General features: G+C 37.5%; 1 protein-coding gene across 1 annotated transcript in view; it reads right to left on the bottom strand.

Annotated features, from left to right (window-relative positions):
* The window catches only part of KIF6 (kinesin family member 6), a 145,553-nt gene that overhangs the window by 39,368 nt on the left and 82,786 nt on the right, over positions 1-23,399 (bottom strand). Inside the window, exons 14-15 of the mRNA XM_030447857.1 lie at positions 15,824-15,926; positions 10,214-10,269 (exon numbers count right to left, since the gene is read on the bottom strand). Of these exons, the coding sequence (XP_030303717.1) occupies positions 10,214-10,269; positions 15,824-15,926 (159 nt within the window). The remainder of the gene's footprint in view (positions 1-10,213; positions 10,270-15,823; positions 15,927-23,399) is intronic.

Consider the following 23,399-nt stretch of genomic DNA (forward strand, 5'->3'; position numbering starts at 1 on the left):
AAGGAAAATGTTTCCACATATGTAGATTCCAACACGGATCCAAAGAAAACATTAACATCTTAAGCCTGGAGTGACTTAAACTAATAAGGTCTCTGTGTTTAAAGAATAGCACATCAGGGGAGCGTAACGGAGCTGTTAAAATGAATTCATTCAGTTTGGTACTTTCTGCATAAATCATCTGACAAATCATGTTTTCTCATTCTAAGGACCCATTCAGCTTATGCAGTCACCCAGGGGCATTGCCTATTGTTTGAAAGTAAAACCAAACATATGTAAACTACTCTGAAACAATGGACAATATTTAGTATTGGCATAAACATATGCATTGGCCAATGAAGCCAAAAGACTTGTACCTTCCAAAACAAGCTTCCTGAGTGCTGCTACAAAGATGATTTCATATTGCCGAAGATGGTAGCCCCTTCTTAGAGGAGGTACAGAAAAGGAGAAAAGCTGCCAGAGAGCTGCAAGGGCTCCCTGGTTCTCTTGTCAGCCTCAGCTCTAACAGAGCAGGAAAGACAAATCCTACAGCAACTAAGGACTGACAGAGACACAGTAATCACACCTTTCCTTCTGTCTTCTCTGACAATGGTCCAAGCATGAGCCCATGCTGGAGCAGTAGCAGAACAGACAGCTATATTATGGTTTCCATCAATCTAGGTGTGCCTCTGTAGTGGGATGACTTAGATCTATAAAGTTTACATCTCCTACAGTAAAGATAGCAAAGATGTCCTGATTTCAGAAGGGCACAACTGGTGCTTTATAGGCTATTATAGCAGAGTTTATGTTCCTGTCTGTTTTTCTTCTGGATTGCACATCATACTATCAGTTTTATGGAGACTATAATTCAGCTAAAGCTATTATTTTATTATTCAGTGCTTAATCAAAGGGTGTTAAGAATTTCACTATGCAAATGTAACCACCCTACTCCAACACAATGTGAACCCTGCTCACATTGCAGTGAATTTTGAGATTGTGAGCACAAATTGTTGTGTACAGCAAAAATACGGTTTGTTGATTACAAAGGGAGCAGAACAAAAGAAAAAAAAAAAGATAAGAAATTAGTAATGTGAACCTTTCACTGACCTTCAAGCAATTTCATTATAGTCTGCCCCAAGATGGTAGCAACTAGTTACCATTTCGTAGCTCTCTGCCAGGATTGTGTGATGTGCATGACATCTATTCTGCATTATAGCACCTTGAGAGAGAGCTTATGAGAGATGCAATGAGAGATCACAGCATTTTCATACTGTGCTCTGCAGATCCCTGGCTAAACTTAGCCATAGAAATCATGCCTGAAGTGAGTTGAGAACTGCTAGAAAAAGAACCTTAACAGGATCAGGGTGAACGTAAGTTGCATTTCATCATGGAAAGAAGGAAATAAGTTAGGAAGAAGAAAACAAAATGGAAGAAGTGGTAACCAAATATAAAAATAAGATGCAGAATCCTGCAAAACACATTTCTAACAGAACAAATTGCAGATGGTGACAGGGTGGTTAAGAAAATAAAGTCTACAGATACTCAGCTGATTTTCTGTGTTTTCAATTCCCTGATTCAAAAAATCAAAACGTAACATTTAAAAAACAGATTCCAAAGTAAGAATGGCTCAATAATTAGATATTTATCCAAAACAAACACATAGGAATTATGTTTTTTCAGCATTAGGTTGCAAAACCATTGGGCCAAGAAATTAAGGGGAAAGAATCTGAAGACTGTGTCAGCCATGCCGAATGGCTTCAGCTTTAACAGCTACTGCTATTTTTGGTGGACACATAAACATGCCTCATTTATTACAAAATTGCTTTGAAACTGACCTGGAGATCAGAAACAGGCTGGGGCTTCTAGGCACTGGGCCACATTGAATAACAACCCAGCTGGGAAATTACATCTGGGGGACTTTTTGTCCCCACGGCCTGTTTTCTCTTCTGTTTTTCTCACAGATGGCTGTAGGTTTTGCAGAGCTAATATGCTTTGTTATGTTAGTCATAAGTGGCATCCCTCAGCAGTAAACAGCAAAGCTACACACTAGAGAATAAATATGGTAGAAATGCTACTTGTGTCTTGTTTTCTGACACAGCTGTTGTGTCCTGAAACCAAGACTGACTCCCCATTAAGTGGCAGAAGACATTCCCAATAGGCAAGCAGCTTCCCCCCAGAGAAAAGAAATCAGTGGGGATGAGAGTGTACTGAGACTTTATTTTTCTTTATCCCAGTACTGGAACAGAAGTGGTGAAGCAGTAGGCAGGAAATCTCTTTTTTTTCTGAGAGCTTCCAGTCTACACTCATGTGTACTTGCCAAATCTCCTACTTCTCATTATAAACTACTGTTTGAGCTGGTTCTAGCTCACTGATTTGGCTGTTCATCTGGAATGTCTCAGGTATGAAGCAGATGAGCTGGGGCAGCAGCTGCCAGGCAGCCAGAAATCCTGGACACATACATCATTTTGCATGCAGAACAGACAGCATGAGACTGATCAGGCTTTGTAAAGTCACCTGTGCACACACAGTTTTTTTGATACCAACAGGATGGGCTGGATGGGTTGCACACCATATCCTGAGCATGTTAGATGCACTGCACTGCTCAGACTTCTGTCTCTGAAGAAATGAGACCCTTAGGTTTTTAATGTCAGGTATTGATGAACGTGTCAATGCTTGCTTCTCAGAGAGCTTTCCACACCAAGAACTGACTCGGATTAAAGAAGAAGATCAATAGTGAAGAAGAGCAAGTTCTCCTACTGTTCTTGTAAATTGTTTCTCATGACAGAGAATTCAGTGTAATGTTTAAGGGCAGTATGCAACACCTTCATAGAGTGAAATACTTGCTTGCAAAATAAGAAAAAGCACTTGAAAGACCATGTCATACCTGTCCCATCATTTCTTAGACCAAAAATGGGAAAATATTTAAAGATATTTAAATATAATTTAAAGATAACCACCTTTTAAATAGAGGATGCTCCTAAAGTAACTGGCTGAGCACATCCAGTGCATCAGAGCATGGCCTGCTCTCAACATCAGAAGGCTGAGCAGCATCAGTGGTATAAAGTTGGATGTATTTGTGAATGTGGTCCAAGAAGGCAGCTTTGAAGACAACAAAAGGGATGCATATTGCAATATATTTCACAGTACAAGTGATATTTTTTGACTGTTTAAAACAATGTAACAGGTTGCCCAAGGAAGCTGTGGCTGGCCCTTCCCTGGAAGGGTTCAAAGTCAGGTTGGATGGGGCCTTGAGCAGCCTGCTCTGGTGGAAGGTGCTCCTGCCCAGGCAGAGGGGTTGGAACTAGATGATCTTTAAGGTCCCTTCGGACCCTAGTCATTCTATGATTACTACTATATCAAATGTGTGTTGCCCTTTATCAACTAAAACAAAGCTAAATGTGGATATAGTCTAAAAAATCATTTTCAGTCCTTACACAAGTAGAACTCAAATTGACCTCAGATAGATGTTTTTTTGAGTGTGGAGTTCAAGATTTCAAGTTCCATAGAATTAAAGATCTCTGCTAAGAACAGTATTAGAAATAAGCTACCTGAGGAATGAAATGCTGGGGAATGATATTAATGAAATATCTGTTCATTAAATCTGCATACTGGATTCATTTATATATAAGTTGTTTACATCTCATATGAACCAGATCTGCCTGTGGAATGTAGTTTTCTTCGTGGAGTTTCCCAATCCCTGTTTAAACACAATCCTGCCATTTTTCTTCTGCACTAGTAATTTCCAGTAAAATTCACTGAGCACATTTATCATATCTTTGACTGCGTAAGTACTCGATATTTTCTGGAATTGAACTAGAACAGTGAATTTATACTAATCAGGAGCTATGAACTCTCAGTGTTTATTTCCATAAAAAAATGTATCTCAGACTATTACACTAAAGAATGGAATGCATTTCAAAGTACACTAATTTCTCCCTTGTAATAGCCTCACTTCATTCAAGGTTGAAACAATGTCCAGTAAGCTAATGCCTCTGTCTCAGAGCATTTTTATTAGTATAAAATAAGTAATTAATTCTATTAATAGTATTGAGCTTTAAGAAAGCAACACATTGATTTTGATGAATTTTTTTTCCATATAGCATATCATCACTGCATTTTATTTTCATTTAGGTTCCATGTCAAGCATGGAACTTTCTCTAACAGAAAAATTCTATCCTTCCTAAGTAAAAACACTTATTCAGCAAAAGTTTAAAAAATGGTTTTTGCTCATGCATGACTTCCCTGAATTCTTTCAGTCCATATAATCATGGCCTAAAATATGCATAACATTCCTAATGTCATCCTTGGGATTCTAGTTCTTAACCAACAGATTCTCCTTTTTCAAAGTAATTTATTGCCTGCACATGAAGCTAAAACAATGTAGGTATACAACACAGCCAACAGAGTGTTCTCAGACCACTTCTGCCTGAGAAACATCACAAGCTTGTTCCATTTCTTAACCATAGGAAAAGGTTGATGTGAGTTCCCTTCATAAAGTTGTACAGTTAAGAAAAAACCTTGCAAGAGACATTCTTTGGCTTTTAAAAGTAGGTCTGCTTGGCTTATCTCCATGGGGAGATTAAGTGATCATAAGAAAATAATTACATGTTAATACTTACATAGGGTCTTGTACCTAGAGAAAAAGGTGATTATAAATTCAGGTTTTAAATTATTTATGTTCGGATTAGGTTTTACTTCTAACTGAGCAGTGGGAGGTACAAGGCAGTGAATCAGAATCAGTATTATCCTCAAGCACTGCTGTGTCTTGTCCTCAGGGTTCTCCAGTCCTCATCATTTGAGTGTAGAGCTCCATTAACTGTGATACATCAAGTTAAGTATTTAAACAATTTGCAGGCAAATTACAAGAAGACTCTTCACTAATTTTGCTTTGCAATACTAGGACATGTCCTCACTAACGAGATTATAATTTGCCTTGGTATCCTAGGATGCTGTGCACTAAAATCAGAGTTCAAAATGAGGCAGAGTGCAACAGCTCAGCATTCCTGTGGGTATAGCTGCACCATCAACATCATGTGCATATAATCCACCCACCTACCCCTTTTAATTCCGAGAGTGCCTGTTTCCTCACACAGTTATTACTCCCACATGAGCTTACCCTTCCTCTCCCAGCTTCAATCATAATGTTAGCTGATTTCTGGACAGACTAAAAACAACAGCTGCTTCCCTTTGGGCATTAAATACCATTTAGTATGCTTTTTTTCCTTTAGGAAAAAGCTAAATCTAATAGTGGTATAAATACCTCAAATCACGCAGACATTTATAGGGAGGAACTGGAAATCCTTACTCATCTCTTCAGTGCATCAACACATAGCACATTCTTGTATGAAGGCAACTTCTAGTCACTAAATTCAGAATTAATTTCAGTGTAATTTACACTGAAAACAGTATTTTTAAGTCCCCCAAATCTAATTTGTTGTATTATTAATGTAGCAGCTGTTGGGCCTATATGCTGTTATTTAATCCTTTCCAGTTTGTTGAGATGTAGACTTTTCCTTACTGTCAGAATCCACTCAGACAGAATGTTCTTGGCAATGGTGTAGAACCACCTTTTTGGTAACAGTGTTCTAGAAATAAAACTACTACCAACCTTGATAAGGAGAGAAGTTTGGATTTCAGAGGTTCTTTGTCTCTCACCATCTATCTCTATTTTAATTGACAATAAATTAATTTTCTCCAACTTTAGTCTATTTTGCCTGTGATGCTAATTGATAAGTGATCTCCCCATCTTTATCAAAACCCACAAGGTTTTCTTCATACTTCTTCCACCTGTTCTTCTGAGGAAGCAGACTGAGAGTGTGGCTGGACAGGTGTCACTGCAGCTTGAAAGATTGAGACACTGAAATGTTAGACATCACTCTGCTTTTTGAAAGAAGAGATTATACTCCTTCACTAATCTGAAATCAATTATTTGGACTCAGCATCAATTTTTTTTTTTACTATGTCTTTTCCAGCAATACCAGAAAGATCCATAGCTGTTGCATACCCCAACTCTTGGAAATCATACAATGCAAAAGTGTTTGCAGTAGCACAGCCTGTATTTTCACAAGAAAAGAAACTTTTTTTTTTTGAGCCTGTGAAATAAAAATTTTTAAAGTTCTTAATGTTGGACTATAAAGGCAAAAATTTACTTGTATGTCAGTGCTGTCTCACTTTCTATTTCTCCTATGCTGGTTACAGAGATCTTGTTAGTTCCCTGACCTCTCAGTTATTTCTTTCCAGTTTTACTCATGTTGGTTTTCTGCATTTGTCTTAAAGACTTGTCCTTGAGTATATTCCCCAGTCATATGTAAACAATTCTGAACAGTTCACTCAAACCAATCCAGACATGTCTATAGATTCAAAGTCCATCCTGCATTTCTCTGCCTTTTGATGGGGCATTCATGCAGTATATTTGCTTTCAAAAAGAAGTGCCCCTCAAAGCTTGCACCAAAGCCCTCTGCTCCTTTATTTGTGCCTATACAGAGGATTGTGTGATAATGCAGCAAAAAGGATCACTAAAATGTCCTGGCGTAGAAACACTTCCCTCTGTTTATGCTGCTTTTTTGTTTTATTTATAAAGTATCAGAAGAGACAATTTTCATCCTACAATGAAGTCCATCTTCTTATTTCTAGGAGTTTATTGTGAAAACTAAGCATTATGAAAAAGCTAAGACATACGTATTATTTTCCTTAAAAATAATTTTAAAATATCTGTATTCACAGCAGTGCTATTAAACATAAAAGGAGATAGAACCCAGGCATATGTGGTATAGTAGCAAAGAGGCATGCTAGCCACAGTGTCTCTTTTCTGATACTATAGTCATTCTACACTTAAAACTCCAGCTTACATCTAGACATTGATTCCCTTAATCTTCTTATGCAAGAAATATTACCAGCAAAAGCCCACCATGAATATCTTACTGCAAATTTCTTTTTCCAGCCCTAACTTCCTGATGTTTTTGAAATGCTAGTGTAATTGAGAATTTGTTGGAGTATTTTGTGTACTTTTTACTGCAAAGAGCTAATATTTCTAAGTCAGAATGAAAGGGTATTTATGATATAAAAGTTACAGCCAACTGCTGCCACTGTCTCAGAATGTAATCAGACTGCATGCAGTGAGCACTACGTCCTCAGTGGTGCATATGCTTTATACTACTCAGTGTAACTTAGGAACAAAGAAACTGATATTGATGGGATCTGTTCTTGCTTGTGCACAACAAGGCAGCCAAGAATGCTTAAGGAAACTAAAACAACATTAAAAGTAAGTTAAAGATCTAGTTTCAGGCCTCAGATGAGTCTTATTTCTCCTACCACATTTTTAGTACAGGATTGGCAGGTTAGTAACCTTACTTAGCATCTTTAATGGTTTTCTGAGTATAGATGCTATGACACTGACTTACCTGAACGTAGCAGACGAAACCTTTCTTGGGGCACGGCACTTCAAAGTCAAACAGGTGTTCTTGCCAAGGTGCACAAACAGTGCTCCAAACTTGCTGCCTTTAGACTTGGTTAGCCTTGTTCAGTGCTTCTGCTCCAGACTCAGCTAACCTCTCCTGCGACTGCTCGAGAGTGAGCTTGGCATGCACTCTGAAACTCACCTTTTACTGGCCCCCCAATCCTGCTCATGCACAGCTGGGGTCAGCCCTAATTGGGCACAGGTGGGCTTAGCACAAGCTCATGCCTCCCACCTCGTAATTAGCCACACCTGATTGCCTCATTTCACTACACCTGAAAAGCTGTTTCAGGCTGCTGAAGTATTAAACTTGTGTAATTGCATGAGATAGAGTAACACAGAAAGTGTCATATTCATAGAATCACAGAATGGTTGAAGTTAAAGGGAACTTAAAGATCATTAAGATCCAACACCCCTGCATGGGCAGGGATACCTCCCACTAAAAAAATTGCATCACTTTCAAGCCTCAGACATCAGTGTTTAAAAACCATCTACAAAGCAGTGTAGATCTGCGTAATTTACAGAGATCAGCACAGATATAAAAGGATACAACATGGATAGAATCTCTTGCTTATACAATACGATTACTGTATGAACTAAATTAAAATACTATTTTTCCATTTTACTACCAAAATTAAAAAATAAAGAGAGTAATGGAATTAATTTTCAATTTGGAAACACTTTGCTTGTAACTGCACTTTACATACCAAAACAAAACCAAAATGTGTAATTTTGTGCAATTTTTCTTAGAACTATGGAGGCATTTCTAGTTTGATTCATAAAGGATGTTTTCAATATTCATGTGGTCTACAAGCTATTACAGTCTGCTACAGGAGGCATATAAGCATTGTCAAGTTCAGTGCATCAGTACCAATTGGTTATACAGCTGCTTGTTTTGTTGAAGGGATGAGTTTGGTTTTTTACGTTACATACACACACAAATATGCACTGAGATTCTTGTATCATTCATGCTCCCCAAATATACTTCAGTTTCACTTCTAACACTGAAGAACTTAACCTAAACCAAATTTTAAAACAGATGCTTTTAATTGCAGCAAAAGCCACACTCTACTGCACTACAGCTATCAGAAATTTTGCCTAACTTACTGGGGAAAAACCCACAGTGATTCAGTCCAAACCAAGGATTTCTTTTCCATTTTGCTGGGATCCATGGAAACAAGAGTTCTGAGAAGCTACATCTACATTGCTTAATTGCATTATTTCTGAAAGCAGCTACACAGACTCCTGCAAATCTCAAGGGACTTACAGACCACACAAGTCTTGTCCCAAAATGACACTGTAAGAGGTACCTTCAGGACTGGCACATATCCCACAACTTTTTCTACTGTCTCCCACACTCTCCCAATATTTGTTTTTCCCCCAGGGCATTAGCAACAGATATAATGTGTCTGTAAGGTGGCTCTTAGGCTCCTGTCTTCAAGCAGTGCAGTCACAGCCACAGCACTGAGAAAGATGTGCTTGCGTGTGGCTGCTTATTGCTGGTGTTCTCTATGCCTGATCCAAAACAGATTTCAACCTCAGCAAGTTTGACACTCAGTGCTGACTTTGGATCTATATTGTTAAGGCCAAGCCATCTCTTGGGCTTATCACAGACAAGTAAATCTAAGAGGCAGAAGTAAATGAGAATAATGCAGAGGCAGAGAAAGAGCCATCCTGATACAATGGCTCACATTCAAACCTGTGCACACCATTGCTCAAAAACTGCAGACAGTATTTGCCTTAGAGATGTTTCCTGCTTCTTGGAAAATAACACACACTGTTCTCCATAGTAGTGAAATTTTACCAGGGCAAAAAGCCTTCTTGATAGGAATTCAGTGAGCTTATGTGGATACTGGAGAGACCCATAGTAGGATATTGAAATTATACTTGCATACAATCTGAGGATATGTATGCACCAGTTCTGTACTGACATTTATGTTCTGTCCAATCTGAAGGAGATAAATGAGCCAACTGAGAGAAGGAAGGTTGATTCAAGTGTCACATCTTCTAAAAATAACCCAGAATTCAGAATGTTGCAGTGGCAGGGCTCAGCACCTGATGTCTCTGGTTCTGGATCCCTTCCAAACATCCTTTGAGCTGTGGTTTGAAAACAGAGTGCCAACATGGCTGAGGCTTTCCTCACAGCTGGCATAACTTTAAATACACTGCATAATATCTCTGAGGGACTTGTGGTGTACCCAAAGGTGTACCCAAACAAATCTGGCAGTAGCTACAATTCCTAACCACGAAGAATATAATCATGGTTCTGGTGAAATAAAGAGCACTTGTCAGTAGTGTCATGAGATTTTTATCTTTTCCCAGAAGCCAACTGCTATTATAATACAAGTGATAATAATGACTTCATTGTCCACTTCTGTGCTGATGCCATTCAACAAATAAGGGGGCAGAAACTGAGAGTAAGGTCTATCCAAGATGCCTGGATGCCAGATTGCTTTAAAATCTAGTCCCTGAAAGCCCCTATGTGGAAGCTTGAGGGTACTTGGTTCACCTGAATGTGTGCATAAAAGAGGACATGGACACCTTCTCCAAGGACACCAGGGACAGAGCACAAAACTGTGTTTCACAGCTAACAGAGAACCTGGATAGCCAGTTTTTAGGAAAGAAGCTACAGGCTTGGAAGCAACAGACCTCAGAAATCAAGTAGGAACTTAATCTTAATAATGCATTGATCTTTTTCTATTAAAAACTAGAATCTCTTCCCATACCCTCCGAATACTGTGATTTTATCAGCTAAAAGGTAAAATGAAGCTAACATGTACTTACTTATCTTGTTTCTCACTTCATTTATTTTCTCTCCAAGGGATTTAGCTTCAGCAAACCTTTCAATAAAGCATAATGATGTAGAATTATTCTAAAGAACTTGTTAAAGAAGTTGTTCATAATAAAATACAGAATTATTCAGGACTACATCTGATTTGTAAGTAGAACTAGTTGGAAACAATTTTCTATCAGAAAAGATTTTCTGCTTTAAAAGAAAACATTTCTGAAAGAAGCAATGCAGCAAATAGGTTTACCACACAGACAAACCATTTTGATTTGACTTTCTAAGTTTTAAAAAATATTATTTCAATTCTAACAACTGGATTCTCTTAAATATACATATTACACTGCAATGCCAATTTCAATATGCTTCATTACTTACAATGTGCTAACATGCAGCTATGTAAAAGAAAAAAAATCCAAGCAAGATGAAAACAAAACATTCAGAAGTATTAGAACTTCTGCTCAGTGGGAATTTCCAAATTTCAGCTTATATTTTGCATATTGCTGAACATCACTGTGCTGTGTGAAAATGTATGCCCCAGTCACTTACAAACTTCTCAAACAAAACCAAGAAAGTGTGAGAAAACCAATGACTGTTTTTCTACAGATAGTCCTTATGTGAAAGTAAACTTTCAGCTACTGCTTAAATACTGACATAAGCAGAAGCTGCCATGTGGAGACATGCAAATAATTAGCAATGAGCAGGCTGAGAAGGATCAAAACAAATCAATGAATAATGCTTTGGAAACTTTGGAAACTATTTTTTTTTTAAATATGAAATTCCCACCAAGTATGTTTCTAAATTAATTCACTCTCAACTGCCTTACTACATTCCAATAATCAAGCCTTCAGATGGTATGTAAATATTCCCATTTTATTGTTATTAAGCATCCTGCCCACTCTCTGTATTGCTCTTCAGGAAATGTCTCATATCTAAGTATATCCTTATAAACCAGCTGCCTACAGAGCCTTACAAAATAATTTATATTTTCTACATTCCCTACAGTTTGCTAGAATTTGATGCCTTCTTTTGTGCTTTTTTTAAGTCAGTTTTCTGATCTTGTCAGAAGTTATTGTCATTATTATTCTCTTATATTTATTAGTAAATGACATTATATATTACTAAATAAAACTGTTTAGGACAAATGGCATAACTATCAGGCTTTCAAATGCCAAGTATATTCTGTTGCAAAAAGCATGACAGTCAATTCAATCTACCAAGGCAAAGTCTGATGAGTCTCTAAGGGAATCAAGGTTTGTTAAAGGAAGTATCTTGTAATATTATAAATTGCAATAGTTTAAAATGTAGTAGGATGATATGTTGCACTATATAATTTTTTGCAGGACATGAGCTTGACACAAAATTCTGCATAGTTACTGGGATATGTACCAGTTGCACCTTGCTGAATATGGAAGCAAAACTGTAATATTTAATTGTTAAGCAATCCTTCAGCTGATCTGGAAGAGTCTTGGTCAAGCCAAAGTAACCGAGGGAATCCACACATTGTATTTCTATATAACTGAAATAATGGCAAAACAGAGTTAAGAAATATGAATTTCCCCTGAGGAGGCGGGGTTTGGAAAATTATGCTTTCTCAATTAGTCCATTTCCTTGTAAAACTAGAAGTTAGAATTTCAAGGGCCTGCATTCATACCCACTCACAGACGCTTGCTTTTGGGGTTGGATTCAACCTGGGGGAATGTCTGAAGCTGCAGTGCTTCTCAGCACTTACTGTTCCTTACATGAAGAAGGCATGAAGAAGACTGAAGCATCTGTGAGGCATTTAAATGAGCTTTCTCCACTCATGGTGACTCAGAGTACACAAACAGGCCTTGAAGACTGTGTAAAGATCAAAGGGAAACACCCCAAAGTACCTCTCTCTCTTTCTCTCAGCACCCATGAGCCAAACACTGAGTTCATCAATTGCTTAGTAATTATTGTGGCAAATTTCCTGTTGATCATTAACTCTGATTCATGTTCACACAGAGATTTAGCTGGACAAGTTGGTGCCAGCTAACTATGCTGCCACTATTCACAGGTTACTGCCAGCACTTGAATGGGCCATGCATCTTTTTCTGAAACACCACAGTTTGTAACCAGCTACAATACACTGAAATTTGGCATTAATTTATGGCAGTCCAACATATTCCATCTGTGACTATGAATCACAGTCAAACAAAATAAACCAGATAAAGATGTAATATTTGACTCTAATATTGAAAAGGAAAAACCTATTTCTGGTACTTCTCTAATAAAAGGTGGTATTGTCTAGCATAAAGGTGATATTGCAATGAACAGTGATGACTGAACAATAACATTATTATTTGAAAAGGGTTTACATTTGTCCTACATGGAGACTGCTCCACAGAAAGGCTGAAGTTGCCAAATCATGGCTTCTATTACCTACAAAATAAATATTTCATGATGAAACTTCAAAGTTAATTTACCCACTAATTCCAGTGGAACAAGAATATTTTTGCAGAGATTTCATTTTTGAATGCAAATGCAAGTAATTAAAAAATAAACATTTTGACAAATCTCTAACTCATAATGTAAACCAAGACAAACTCAGAGGCTGTCCAGTCAGAGAATGGAGACATTCAGTGAAATAAATGAAAATCCATGCATTTTTAATTATTGGAAATTACAACAACAAGTGACCTAAGTGAAACTCATCCTTTCCATGAAACTCATCCATAGATATGGAAAAAACAAGTTAGCTGCTATCAAGCTGAAACACAGGAAGCAAGGAAAGAAGAAAGTGGAAAAAATTAATGGAGAAGAACAAAATAGAACCTTTATTTATATCCCATCTATTAGCTGAGTAGAATTTTACTACTAGAAATACTGACTAGGGTGGGATTTAAAAGCTTCATGCACTACACTGGAGTGGCTCATCTGAGAAGATTTCTTGGTAGTATATTTCACCAGAAAATGAGATGCATTCTTCTCCTCAGAGAAGCAATGCTAAGAGAACACGGTTGCATTAACAACTAGGATATTATTAAATTATCAGAAAGTAAATTATAGGAAGTCCAAATTTCAGAAATCTGATTCTGTCTGGATATAAACACACACACACACACACAGAGATATGTGTGTATATATATACATATATATTTTTTTTTTTTTTCCTTAACAGGGCAGCAGTTGCTAATCTACAGAAGAAAATCAAAAAAGAATTGTTTTGTTTGACGTGCAAACTAAGCTGTGGAAGATTATCTTTTTTATCTTACAAAGCTACTTCTCATGGGCAACTGTCCTAAAAAGGTAACTTGAATCTATTGAGTTTTACTTGAACAATAAGCCAGTAAATGAGCTTCAGAGAGCAAGTATCCTTAACTACCTAAGTTTTCTCACTTTTTAAATTCAGAAATGGTACTGAGTTATAATACAGTAAAGAGCTCCCCTGTAAAGAGCTCTGAAGCAGTAGGTGACCAGCTTCATGTTAAAAACAATATTTCTTTTATATATTTTTTAAACAATACAAATGCTTTTCAGCAGTTGATTTAATCACCTGATTAGATTGGTTTGCTTATAAACAGGTAATTACCGAAAAATTATATGGGTAACGTATGTGTATGAGTTACAAATATTGAAAATACAAATATTTTCAAAGGCCAAGCACCAGTTTGGACCTTCACAGTCAAACTTCCAACTAGGCTCATTGACAGTTCACCATTCAGTTAATATAAGAATGATATAATAAGCAAGCTGAGAAAATCTACCCAAAGGAAAAATCAAGACAGCTAAAAATAAGCACTTTTTGAACTGAATACAGTTTGTGGTATGACTGAAGTGGTTATGCAACTATAAGCAAAATTATTAACGTGAGAGGCCTACATAAAAAGGGAAGAAATGGTAATCTTTAAACATGTGGTGTCCACACACTTCTTCCTCTGCAATTTGGACACTGGCTCAGTAACAGAGCTTTTGTGTAACTGGTAGTTCAGAGGCTGCATTCCAAGTTAACAGACTGGACTTGCTATAAATCCATTTTAATGAACTCAGTAAACCTGGAGTTATAGACTTAGATAAAATGACTGCAACTGGCAGGGGAAAACTGTCTTGCTCCAGGGTATCAACATTCAGATTAACACTGGTTTCAGCAATCAGCTGATGCATATTAGAGAGGAGTTACCCAAGGCATTAGTCTGAATCTCTTTGTTCTTTATGGAAAGCAAATTTGGTGTCAAACTTTGTGGGTTCTGCCCATCTCTATTACATGTTCTCAAACCAGAAGGAAATACTGGCTTTCTTCACAGCAATAACAAACAGAGAAAATATGGAAGAATTGTAATTAACTAGAGGAAATTCAGGGCATGACTCAGAACTGTATTGCTTCCATTATCATGCTGTGACCATGAAATGTTCCTCTCACTAGACAGCAATGCCAGAAATGACTGCAGTGTAACCTTACGCAATGATAGAGTGATGTGGCATCATCTTGTATATTGATCAGAAGAAAGGCATTACAAAATATCCAGTTGTTGTGGGCAAATTCTTACATACTTCCAACATCTTGGCAATTTGTATTCCTGTGGTTAAATTACAGACCCAGGTAGAAAGTTAACCAGCTCAGAAAAGTGATAAATAGCAAGACCTTCAATAAATCAGAGATGTGGGGATCATTTCTTGCCTCAGTTTCACTTAAGTAAATGAGTATAAGACACAGTGACAATGTAAACAATGTCATTCATGCCTATGCAATGGGAAAATTGTGTATTAAGAAAGCAGAAGAAACCTAGACGAGGATGAAACCCCAGGACAAAAAAAATACCAAACTCTTAGGGGAAATGTTAGTCACAAGGGTAGATTGAGAAATCTGCTTTTGGTATCTCTAATCTTTGTATTTATATTAATCCTTGTATTTCTCTTGCAATGCAAGAAGGGTTAACACCTGGAAAACTGACACTGAAAACAGCTCAGTTGAGCAGTCAACATAGACAAGTGTTGGTAGCTTAATTTTTGAGATGTTTAAAATCTGCTTTATAAAAATTCACGTTTTCCATATTTTGCCATTCTCATCATCTTCACTTGATGACTTTGAACTGTTTTGCCAGCATTAACAATAAATGTGGAGGAGGAAAGTATTATTTCTGGTTTTGAGTGCAAAACTGGCAGAGAGAAGCTAAAATCGCCTGGCAAATAGTTAGGAACAACAGACAAAAAATCATATGTTAAACATCTCCCAGTTTACTGTCCAACTCAGTGTAGAAGCCAGTAAAGTATTTTTTACAATGGAAATAGCAGTAATCAATCCAGTCACATGGATCTTACTTCCTCAAGATAATTCATGATCATGAATGCCATTTACCACATTGCTTCAACATGGCTATGAAAAGAAGATGAAAAAAAAACAGAGGAAAGATGCACTAAGATTCCTCATGCTACTTTCATATTCTATCCAGATTTTTGTTCTGTTGCCACCCAGTTCTCTTTGAACATGAAATATCCCCAGTAAGCAACGGCAAAGTTTCTGTACCACAATCTCAAAAGAAGGGTGGGATGTCTGGTGCAAAATTATGTATTCCTACCTCGTAATAATTCCACACACATAATGAACACTCAGATGTCTCCCTCCTGCTGTATCTTGCTCTGACACTCACCTCTGTTTTAAAAGATGTTTGTTGTCCTCAATGCTTATATTGTCAGCATAGTCCCGCTTGAAAAGTTCAAAAGCTTCCTGACATCCAAGTGACATCTTCCCTCCTGCACCAAGGAAAAAAAAAACCAGACTACTTCAGAGTCACCAAAAGACAGACATTTTGCATTTATTTACCTTCCTAAAGCACCCAGAATTCTAAGAGCAGTGTTCCACCAATGGGAAAGCATTTTGACAAAAGATTAAAAGATTTCTTTTACCTGACAAATTAATTCACTTATCTAGTTTGAATATTTGGGCTATTTAATTTCTTGAGACAGCTTAAAATGTTCATAAGTAAACCCAAACTTTGAAAATTTAAAATATGTGAAATGTTCTTGAGTGTGAGCCAGAGGTATTTTCACAACACCAATACAATTGCTTTTATCCTTGTTTCATATTGGCCCTCAAACATAAGTTGAATATTTTCAGTATTCTTGGAAGAAAAAAATTCAGGCGTCTTTTAGTTATGTATAAGTTTCATCTCCCTTAGTGGATGCATTTCATCCCCTTTTTAATTGCAGCATGTATTGTACCAACAAAATGGTTGTTTCCTGACTTTTACATTTTCAATTTAGTGTTTGTTTCCCTCTGTGTGCCAGAAGGTCAAGACCTAGCTGGCCTTCAAATCTTTTTGAAAAATCATTGTGGAAAAGTATTACAGTCTTTATTATTTATTGGTTCTCATTGGTAGGTTCTCTACAGATCCAAGCAACATATCAGGCATCTGTGCCACCATTCATAAAGAAGCATCTGTGCTATCACAAGCACATGTATGTCAATAAATAAGTAAGGAGAAAGGATAAGACTGGCACTTAAATGACTTACAGGATGAAGATAGTTCAGGAGCAGAAAGGAGGTGGACTGTCAAACTCAAACTACATGAAAATGTAAAATATCTCCACTTCTAATTCAACTTCATGGTTGGAACTTAGACATCAAATTTTGATTAGTGCTTTTTTTTCATCTATAATCTACCTTCTGTCTTATTCAAAAACCGTCCTTCCTGCTCCAGAGACACTGAGACTCTCAATTCCATTGTGTACAAGAGCACATAGTTTTCTGGGACTTCTGCTGCCTGAGAGTTTTCTATACATTTTGTGCCAATGGACCAGGCTTACCAATAACATACATATGTGTGTAGCCCAATTTTTGCCAGACTACCTGCTTTGCAGCTTTAGTGTAAATAGGGATGACATAGTAACAAAACATGCAGGTTTGGGATATGCAATAAACCTTATGGAGGTGTATAAAGTGAATTTTACAGTTACTGCTGCCTCTCATCACACATAATATCAGGAGTACTCCCCATTGACTTCAGTGACATTTCTGTGGGTTAAGACACTGTTTACAGTAAAGACTGGTACCAAAAACTAGCAATCAGGTTTCAATAATCAGTAAAAGTTTAAAAAACTTTATTCAAAATACGGTAGAAAAATTTGCCCTCTGTTTCAGTCAGAAGACTCAGCACATCTGTTGCTAATTTAAAAATTTTGAGTTGAAAATAGAACCACCAGGAATGTTTGAATGGCAAAGCACGCAGAAATGCTCCACCCTTTTTGAATAAGAAAATCAAAGAAAGATAGAGTGCAGCCTTCACTTCTGTGTGATCCAAAGGAGCAAGAGGATTTAGAAAAATATATTTTTCTGCGATGATGACCTGAGAATATAATGTTCATGTTTAATGCTTGCCTTGAAGAAAAACAGGCAGCTTCGCAAGCTGAGTATCATAGCACATTCATGCCATCACCAACACTAATTTTAACATGCAGCCTGAATTGACCCTCTAGAATTGCTTTTGTTGCAGGAAAAGTTTGTACTAAGTGCAGAAAACCTGGACAAAATTAATGGCTGAGCCTAAACCAAACAATGAAACACCCTTATTCGTAGGTAACGCTCCAATGTGAAGTATTTGACCCTCCTGGCAATGTGCTGCCTTTGAGAATATAAGCAAAAACTGTTGAAGTTTGGAAAACAAAACTATTACAGTGATTATTGCTTCTGCCTGGCAGAAATGCATCAACCAAAATTAAAGGTAATCTGATAATCATTTGCCAGGCAGCAAATTTGTACAGCCAAACAAAGCACACAAAAATAGATCCCCAGAACCCTTGTGAAAGGAAAATTTTCTGGTTTATACAGTTCACTTTAAGAAAATGCTGAAATATATGAAGTAGCAAACAATCACATTCTGAAAATGGTATCCAAGGAAAGAAGCCTAAGAAGGACCATTAAGACTGCACCTCAGCATAATATGAACATAAAAAAGCTACAGAATGATCCAGCCTATGAAAATGGCAGAGATGTTTAGGATGGTAATAAGGGAATATAGCAATGTTAGTACTTGTAAAAGACTGCAAGAAACATTGGAAGCTTGACGGAGTGGTTGTGTTTTCAGTCTGGTTGGTAATGAAGATTATTCCTTCTCCATGGATGATACTGTATCTTTAATCATGCTGTTTACTTTTCCTTAAATAACTGTAAATTCATAAAGTAGCTTCACCTTCTTTCAAATGGCCTCCAAGTACCAAGGTGCACCGACATGATTGTCATGCTATTTCTCCTGGGCCTATTTCAAACAAATAAGATCTTTTGAGCTTATAGGATCTTTTGAAATTAAAGTGCTAGTGAATTTCTGGTTTTCTCTAGCTGTAAATTGAAACCAATATAGACAAATACATATTCTATGAATAAAAGTAGAACTGAGAGGAGAAACTCTGAGGATAATACATATTTGACAAGGTGGTCAAATAGTTCAGCTAAAACTATTAGGCTCATAGAAAACAATTTGTTTTGCTCTTACAGGCCAAACAATTTCTTCTTTCTTTCTTTAATGCTGTGGCATAGTGTTACAACATAAATATTTAAAAATTATTATCCAAGGAAGAAGCATCATATCCTACAGGATGAGCTCCAGGAAATGTGTTATCAAGTCATTACAATCTGAACTGGAATAATCATTACCATAAAATGATTCAGATCATGAGAAAAAAACATACAATTTTCTTGAGATCCCATTAATGAAACCCCAGTTGGCAGGGTTGCCTTGCAAAGTGATAAATTCTGCATCACCTAAATTATAGCTTTCTCATTAGGTTGTGTAAATTGGCTTTGATAATAAAAAAAAAGTATGCCTAACTCACAACATGATGTTTACAGCAAATTAAAACAGCTAAAATGTTTTGAAAATTCAGGCTTTTTCCACATTCTGAATTTAAATGTTTAAGAATAATCTCACTGAAGTTTTGATTTCAGTCAATACTCCTACCCAGTGCACTCCACCAACTTCCACATTAAACAGAAAGTTTCAATTCTCTTAAGCAACTGTTTTAAAATGCTCAAAATACAGCTGTCTGACCAAACTTGGGTAGGTTAGAAAGAATGACAGTAATGGCTCACAAGCTCTGAACTAGAGCAACAAGATCTGAGATGACCAAGAAGTAAAAAGCTTGCTGTAGCATTGAAAAAGGCATAAACTCTCAAAATAAGTAATAATTCAAAATACATTGTGCTTTTGGATGTGGTCAATACTTTTTGAGGTGACATGAAAAGATTAAAGTGATTTCAAGAACCAGTTGTATGCCCCCAGCAGGTACAAGCCTGCATATCAATGAAGTCCCTGGCAGATATTATACACCTTATTCTATCATCAACTAATTTAGAGATAGTTTATTTTATGCTTTTAGACATAAAAAATGCTATTTACAGCCATCCTAAATAACAACTGTTTAGTGTCTCACAAACTTTTAATTAAAAAGAAGTTACAGGAACATGTAGGGTATAATGTAGCACTGGATGCTCAACTGCTACCAGAGAAATTATAGGCTGAATGCAATTTTAAGTTAAATATCATCCACTGGGATTACTCAAGGACTATATCTGAGTAGGTAAGAGCATGGAAGTTTATAAATTTAGGCCTTATTTTGTAGCCACAAGTGATCAAACATGATTCCTCTGTCAGAAGGCAGTACACAGTGTCTCCTTACAACCCCACCTTATGACCAGATTTTGGTCCTGGTATGAGAGCTCCAAGGGTGTTCCAGCAGCCTTCATGCCAGACACTGTCAGTACAACATGAAAAAAGAATTGGAAACAACCCTCCAGGAGAGAAGAACTAAGGTTGCAAGTTGAGCAGTTCTGAGGTAGGAACATTAAGACTGTCAACAAAGGCAAACTCTTGGGAATAGATATTCAGACCACTTGCTCTGATGAGAAAAGCATCTGTCCACATATCTGCCCACATTTCTGTTTTGCAGAAACTACATTTTCAGAGCAGAAAACTGACTTTCCACTCCTACTAAGTGCTCTATTGGACAAGAATTGCCAACTCTTCCACTAAAATCAATAGGACTAAAAAGTCCCCTTGGTTCAAGGAAAGCTCTCATTCAGGTGAGGGTTTTCTGAAGAGTATCAGGTTGCAGTGTGAATTGTGTCTTCATGCTTACAATGACTGCTGACCTGTTTGTGCTATTCTGTATTGCCACTTATCAAATAAGAAAAATGGAACTGTGGACACTTCCAAATGAAATGATACACATTTTTTTTGGTAAGACTTTTCAAGAGAATTAATGTATTAGAAGTGTTTGCATGTAACCATAATTTATTACATCTTTACCAGGATCCCTAAAGTTATTATAGCCATCTGTTCAGAATGGAAAAAAGTAGATGTAACAGAGTTTGGGAATAATGAATTAACAAAGGATAAATACTTAAAAATAGGAAAACAAATCCCAAACCAATATACAGCAAATACTCCCCCACTGTACAACTCGGTTAAATTCTTCATTAGAAGCATGTGTATTACATATGGCTACCTTCATTATATTGCAGTTCAAAAATGGGAAAGACATAAAACAAGGTTGTTCACGGTACCCCTGCAGTGCTGAACTGCAACACAGACTTTGGAAGAAGTTAAAACCCTAAAAGGAAAACCAGAATATTCAAACTCAATGACCTAAATAAAACACTGGCCTAACTTAATTTCTCTGTCTCTGGAGTTTCTTTGTTTATTAACAGGAGGGGAAAAAAGGTAAACTTAATCATTTCTTGAGATGATTAAAGCTGGCTGCCCACAGCTTGGACAAGCGTACTCTGCACTGGGTTAAGAATTGGCTGGAGGGCCGGGCCCAGAGAGTGGTAATGAATGGGGCTGCTTCCAGTTGGCGGCCGGTCACCAGCGGTGTCCCCCAGGGATCAGTGCTGGGCCCAGTCCTGTTCAATATCTTCATTGATGACTTGGATGAGGGGATTGAGTCCATCATCAGCAAGTTTGCTGATGACACCAAGCTGGGGAGAAGTGTTGATCAGCTGGAAGTCAGGAGGATTCTGCAGAGGGACCTGGACAGACTGGAGAGATGGGCTGACTCCAATGGGATGAGCTTCAACAAGGCCAAGTGCCGGGTCCTGCACTTTGGCCACAACAACCCCATGGGGAGCTCCAGACTGGGGACAGAGTGGTTGGAGAGCAGCCAGGCAGAAAGGGACCTGGGAGTCTGGATTGACAGGAAGCTGAACATGAGCCAGCAGTGTGCCCAGGTGGCCAAGAATGGCATCCTGGTCTGTATCAGAAACAGCGTCACCAGCAGGTCCAAGGAGGTGATTCTGCCCCTATACTCAGCCCTGGTAAGGCCACACCTTGAGTACTGTGTTTAGTTCTGGGCCCCTCAGTTCAAGAAGGATATTGAGGTCCTCGAACAGGTCCAAAGGAGGGCAACCAAGCTGGTGAAGGGACTCGAACACAGATCCTATGAGGAGAGGCTGAGTGAGCTGGGGCTGTTCAGCCTGAAGAAGAGGAGGCTCAGGGGAGACCTCATTGCTCTCTACAACTACCTGAAAGGAGGATGGAGCCAGGCGGGGGTTGGGCTCTTTTCCCAGGCAACTCTCAGTAAGACAAGAGGCCATGGTGTTAAATTGTGCCGGGGGAAGTTCAGATTGGCTATTAGAAAGAATTTTTTCACGGAAAGGGTGATCAGACATTGGAACGGGCTGCCTGGGGAGGTGGTGGACTCTTCGTCCCTGGAGACATTTAAAAAGTGACTCGATATGGCACTCAGTGCCATAGTCTAGTGACTGTGGCGGTAGTTGATCAAGGGTTGGACTCGATGATCTCTGAGGTCCCTTCCAACCCAGCCTATTCTATGATAGATTATGAGCATGTTTATTGTAGTACTGAACACTGATCTGGGTAGGTTGGACTGCACTCTGCAAGTGAAAATTCCTACTGTGCAAATCCTTGAATGACTGGTAGATTAGTCAGTTATCTAGGCATAATTTTATCCAAATAAAATTGATTGACAAGACAAACTATTCCATATGCTCAAATAATTTACAGAGAGAAAGCTCCACTAAGCTGACCACTGCAAATGACCAATAACAAACGTGCAGGAGAATGTTGGACACGAATCAAAGACAAGTACCATTTCTACTGCAATGAATATTGTTAGAAGAAATGTGATCAGTAAACCAGGGATTGCTTTAAGATTACTAAAATAGAAGATCAGAAATGCAATTTTACATAAAATGCCAACTTTGAAAAATTTTTATATAGTTCAACTGGAATGCTTAAAAAAAAACCCAAAACACAACCATTTACAAAAATTCCATTAGAGGCAGGTTTTTACATTAGTTAATTTTTCTCTGCAGGAGAAGTAATGCAAATACTGAAATTTAGTTCAAGCCAAAGATTAAATTAAGCATAAAATGAATTTAAAACAAGATGAAATATGCTATTTTAAGATTGTCCAAGACCACAGAACAACAACAAAACTCCAAATGCAACATGATAGCTGAATTTGATGTTGACTTTCTTCAGTTTCATTATTTTAAGAAACATCAGCTAACAATACAGGTAAGAAAAATATTTTCCACATTAACCCAGCTATATATTTTTAATAGCTCTACTTTTGAAACAAAACAACTTGACCTTTAATCCCCAGTGAGAGTCAGAATTTTACACTCTTTACTGACGTGTGGTAAGTCTGATACCAAACTGAACCTTAGAGAGTGATCTTAATGTGAAAAGATAGAAACTATTCAGGATTACTATTCAAGTCTCTTTCCCTCATGTTTCTCTCCTGGAAAATTAGTACACTAGTTTTCTACCACTCAAACGTTATGAAGCACAATGGCAGTGAGAATCACAGGATAAAAGAAAAATGTAAATAAGAATTCACCTTGACATGACAGAGCACATATTTCCTATGATGTGTCAGTCTCAGATAAGAGAGTTTGATTCTGTTTCTCTTAGTTCTGGATTAAAATTATTTCTCAGTCTATAGGGCACGGCTTCAAGATACTATAAAATATCTGCACTAGTTTTAATGATTTATAGTGTTCCCTACTTTTGTGTTACCTGATTATGCTTTTGTAGTTTTTTAAAGGAGTCAATGAGCAGTAGAGCTACCAAATTCAAAGTGGGAGCAGAGAGAGCATTCAGAGGCTACTTAACACGAACAAAATGTCTGCAGCCATTAGAAGTGGGAAATGAAGTAGTCTTATCTATTGACACAACCAGATTTTTCTCATGTTCTGATACAATTATT

This window comes from Calypte anna, chromosome 3, assembly GCF_003957555.1.
Source record: "Calypte anna isolate BGI_N300 chromosome 3, bCalAnn1_v1.p, whole genome shotgun sequence".
In the NCBI taxonomy this organism is placed as follows: Eukaryota; Metazoa; Chordata; class Aves; order Apodiformes; family Trochilidae; genus Calypte; species Calypte anna.